Genomic DNA, 4,437 nt, shown 5'->3' with positions numbered 1-4,437 from the left:
TGTTCTCAGCAGCAATTGAATGGAAGAAGAAGCTGGTAGTCCATCACAGTGCATCAGAGACAAAGCTACTAATTACAGTGTGTTAAAGCTTCCTTCACACACTCACATTGGACTTCCTGTGTTTCAGCAACTGAATTGGATCACAGTTGATAAAAAGAGTGGCTGGGAAACGTGTGTAATGTCCTGAGTCACATCACGCAGAATGACTGTCTGACATGAGGTAATTCACTGTTTTGTAGACAAAGTTGTTCAGATGCGTTTTACTGTGTAAGAGTGATGAAGAGGGAGCCTGGATCTGCACTCCAGGGTCGAGGACGTCAGAGACCGAAGAGAAACTTTACTGGCGTTTATCAAAACCATCAGAGGATCAAGAGAGAGAAAAAGGGACCAAAAAAAGTAAATCAGTTACTGCTTCAACTCCGTTATTTAAAACGCTGCATTACTTCACCAAAACGGTGAGACATCTGTGTCAGAATTTGCTGACTCATCACTGGCAGTGATTTGTCAGTGAAGACAAATGACAGACGACATCACAGACTGACTTGGCAGGTGACAGCAAAACCTCTGATGTTGTGATGTCATGTATGAGACAACGGATCCAGAAATGCAGGATCAACAGTTCCTCACACAACTTTGAAGGCAACTGATTCAAAGTTTCAACATGTCCAAAGGCAGCAAGAAGAGAGGACCTGGAGGTCCCAATAAAGAATTACTTGATAGGCTGTTTCGTGTTTCAGGTTCAAAAGCCAACACTTCCACTCGACCTGAGAATGAGAATTCCACAAGGTCCACAAAACCTGAGAGCCACGTGAAACAGAAGGTCTTCAAAAGCCTTAAGAAACAGCCTCAGGAAGACAAGTCAGCCAGCGCTGACAGGCCAGGCCTCAAGGACAAGGCTCAAGGCCTGGGAGAACATGTGGGTCCATTAAGCCACACCCACCAGCAACCCACCCCTGACAGAGGGAAGAAAACCGAAGAGGTTTTTGCTGGACAACAGCAGACAATCAAGCCTCAGCTGAAGAATCTGACAGTGAAGCAGTGCCCGGTAATTACTGACCCATACACACACACACACACACACACACACACACACACACAAAGAATACAGTTCTTTTTATGTTATTACTGTTAACTTACATTATTTAATTCATTTCAGGATACTGCATTAAATGGCTTCCAGCTGAGCAGCAACAAGCCTGCTATGAAGGACAAGAACAAAGGATCTGAAAGTCTATCATCCTTAGATGAGTTTGTTCATAATTTGTTTAAGGATGATGAAAAAATAGCAGAACCAGGAAACGGAAAATGGAGTCAGGGTGGCTCAGAGAAGACCCTGACAAACGACAACCCCACAACTGGACCTGGTCAGTCCCCTGCAACCCCTGCAGGGATCCTTCCCCGCCGGAAGACTGTCAGATTTAAGATGGATGATGACAGTGTGTTCGGCCAAGACAAAGAACCAAGACCCAGCACCTCCACTCGATCCCTCAACAAAAGAGACCGACTGGAAGAATTCCTTGCCAGCGATGCCAGAGAGTTCCTCCAGGAGACCTCCACACACACGGCCAAACAAACAAAGCCAGAGGTCTCCAGAGGACAAGTGAGAGAGGACGGAGAAGACAAGCTGAATCTGCCAGGGCAGCTGCGCCCGGTAATTCTGACCCATTTACACCCCCATGTTAGCAGACAGAAAAAGATACCTGGAGAAAAAGCAACATCCTATTTGTTCTCACTAACATCTCGTTTATTGAAGTGTACTTGAAGTGAAATATACTCGTTACAAATAATATTTATGCAGTCTGTTCAAGCAGTGAGTGTTTATTGTCCTTCTTTAACTTATTTTCAGAATACTGGACGAAGTGGCTTCCAGATGAGCCCCAACAAGCCTGCCACGAACAACCAGAAGGGATCTGAAAGTCTGACAGCTTCAGATGAGTTCATTCATAGTTTATTTAAGGATGAAGAAAAACTGCCAGGAAAATGGAGTCAGGGTGGCTCAGAGAAGACCCTGTCAAATGACAACCCCACAAGTGGACCTGGTCAGTCCCCTGCTACCCCTGCAGGGATCGTTCCCCGCCGGAAGACTGTCGGCCAAGACAAAGCACCAAGACACAACACCTCTACTCGATCCCGCAATACAAGACACCGGCTGGAAGAATTCCTTGCCAGCGATGCCGGAGAGTTCCTCCAGGAGACCTCCACACACACGGCCAAACAATCAAAGCCTCTTCCTTTCCTCAACAACCACCAACAACCCAGCCCAACCAATCACGCCTCTCCTGCCACAGGAAAGAACGCCCAGGGAGCAGTTCCAGGACAAAGCTGTTTCAATCTGCAGCAGCTGTTAGAACAACAGCAGCTGATGCAGTCGAAGCTCACGGAACTGACTGAACAGCGACAAGTGGATCAGGCTCGTATCCTCCAGCTGGAGGAACTGGTAAAAGCTCTGCAACTGGAGCGAGACCAGAGCCAGACGTTGCTCCAGAGTGTCCAGCAGCAGCATAGAAAGGACGTAGAAGTCTTGGAAATGACACACAAGGCTAATGTGAAGTGTCTTGAGGAGTCGGCAGCCCAGAGCAACACACAACTGCGTGAGACCTGCAACGATGTCTCCGCCCACTTGGAAAAAGTGAAAGCTCAGCTGTGTGAAAGTGAGCAGCAGCTTGGAGAAGTGACAGAAGAGTACAGGACAGTGATGCAAGACTGGGCAGAGGAGAAGAGGAAGCTGGCAGAAGACTGGAAGAACTTCCATGCCAAGGAAAAGGAAAGACGCCAGAAGGCTGAACAAGAGGCCAGCAGAGTGGCACAGGAACAAGAGGGACTGAGGCGTCGTGCTGAAGAGCTGAGAGAGAAGGAGATGGTTGTGGCACAGGAGAGAGAGACTCTGAAGCAACAGAGAGAGGAGCTGGACAGACAGAAAGAGAGCGTGACAAACATGGCCCTGGCGGTCATGACAAAAGCCAAGGAGGGGGAGAAACTTAGCCAGGAGGCTGCTGAAATGTATCAGCACGGAGAAGCGCGGCTGAAGGAAGCCGAACGTGCTGAGGCAGCATCTGCGTTGAGGCTGGCACAAATCCAGGCTCGACAAGAGCAAGAGAGGATGAAGGTGAAACCCTCTGCTCACAGGAAACAGTTGCTCGACCTGAAGAAGGAGATCGAGCTTCTGAAAAGTTCCAGCCATGTCCCAAGTCTCAGGAAACCCAGGACCCTGTTTTAGCTGTGAGAGCTTTGGATCAACACCTGCAGCAGGCTCAAGGGTCCTGGTCTGGGAGGCAGCTCAGAGAGACGGACATGGAAAACCTCTTCACTAAAAGGACCAGGTAAGAGATTTTAAGGCTGGACCTGTGAAAGTTTGAATATGTCTGAATGAATAATCTACCTAATTTCCCCCTTTTGGACTGGACTGCTGAGATGTGTATGTGACAACCAGAACAGATCCAGTCTATTATCATTATTAGAAGGTTGTCTTCATGAATTTCCATTGTATTTCATTTCTAAAAAAGGAAGCACCAGTGATGGAGGACTTTCACCAGGCCTTTGTGGAGCTGAGCCCAGCAGACACCTCTTCCTGGGGCTCACAGTCCAACCCAGGATACCAAAGATGGAGGGAGACAACACCTGGCCTGACCTGGCCACATATGAGGGGAACGAAGGGGAGGGGACAAAGTCAGGGCCCCATTTTCTTCATCTTTGACCAGAAGGACAACATGGAACTTTTCATTTGGTGTCCGATGTCCATTAATAGTTCAGTGTTTGTGAATGTATGTGAATTTTGTAAATTGTTATTTATAAAAAAAAAAACCCTGATATTCATCATTTTGTATTGGATTGTTTAATTATAAAGGAGTCATGATGTAATTCCTGTTTTCTACCTTCAAACATATGGAAGTGGGTGGTGTTTGTTGCTCTGTGCCCCCCAACTGAGGACTCCATTGTCCTAGTGGGGGACTTCAATACTGACGTGGCCAATGACGGAGTGACCTGGAGAGGCATAATTAAGAGGAACATCAGGCCTGACCTAAACCAAGTGGTGTTAAGTTGTTGTACTTCTGTGCGAGTCACAGTTTGTTCAACACCATGTTCGAACACAAGGATCTCCATTGGTGTGCCCACTCTGGCCCTGGGGTGATTAGTTCACACTGATGGGGTTGATTGGTTGGCAGGTACCACGGTGGAACACTCTGGAGCAACGACTCTGGAGGTTTAACTAGGCTTGCCTGTATGATGAGTCAGAAATTAAGGAGAATTTCATCGAATTTAGATACAGCAAAGCTGCATAAATGTCAGATGGAAAAAAATTCTATGACGAAATGAAATTAGAATTTTGTTAAATTGAAATGTTGTAATTCACACTGTTAATAGCTCTCTGTTTTCTAATCATGAACAGGTAAGTGGTTCGGTAGGTTGTTTTTTCCAGCGCAAAAATGGGAATCTACA

The 4,437-nt window shown here is 46.9% G+C and overlaps 1 protein-coding gene across 2 annotated transcripts; it reads left to right on the top strand.

The window, feature by feature from the left end:
* Positions 1 to 599: 599 nt before the first annotated feature.
* LOC147248999 (uncharacterized) lies at positions 600 to 3,980 on the top strand. 2 transcript variants are annotated; one of them, XR_015119540.1, is made up of 4 exons: positions 600 to 1,045; positions 1,157 to 1,651; positions 1,847 to 3,320; positions 3,504 to 3,980. XR_015119540.1 is itself a non-coding variant. In XM_086227040.1 (3 exons), exons 1-3 carry the CDS (start codon positions 662 to 664, stop codon positions 3,215 to 3,217), a joined length of 2,250 nt encoding a protein of 749 aa, XP_086083166.1. In that variant the 5' UTR covers positions 600 to 661; the 3' UTR covers positions 3,218 to 3,980. The 2 variants fall into 2 exon arrangements, 1 of the variants encoding a protein (XP_086083166.1); XM_086227040.1 differs by having other exon boundaries at positions 1,847 to 3,980.
* The last annotated feature ends 457 nt before the right edge of the window (positions 3,981 to 4,437 follow it).

The sequence above is a fragment of the Aulostomus chinensis genome, chromosome 15 (genome assembly GCF_037954235.1).
Source record: "Aulostomus chinensis isolate RoL2024-O1b breed Wild chromosome 15, RoL_Achi_v1.0, whole genome shotgun sequence".
Taxonomy (NCBI): Eukaryota; Metazoa; Chordata; class Actinopteri; order Syngnathiformes; family Aulostomidae; genus Aulostomus; species Aulostomus chinensis.
The sequence above is the reverse complement of the archived record's forward strand: the minus strand, read 5'-3'. Positions and strand labels throughout refer to the sequence as shown.

Bases quoted from the DNA above. Each gene is read 5' to 3' on its own strand.
- LOC147248999 (XM_086227040.1), top strand. From the start codon at position 662: ATGTCCAAAGGCAGCAAGAAGAGAGGACCTGGAGGTCCCAATAAAGAA. The intron at 1,046-1,156 runs GTAATTACTGAC...AATTCATTTCAG, and splicing joins TGACAGTGAAGCAGTGCCCG to GATACTGCATTAAATGGCTT. The intron at 1,652-1,846 runs GTAATTCTGACC...ACTTATTTTCAG, and splicing joins TGCCAGGGCAGCTGCGCCCG to AATACTGGACGAAGTGGCTT.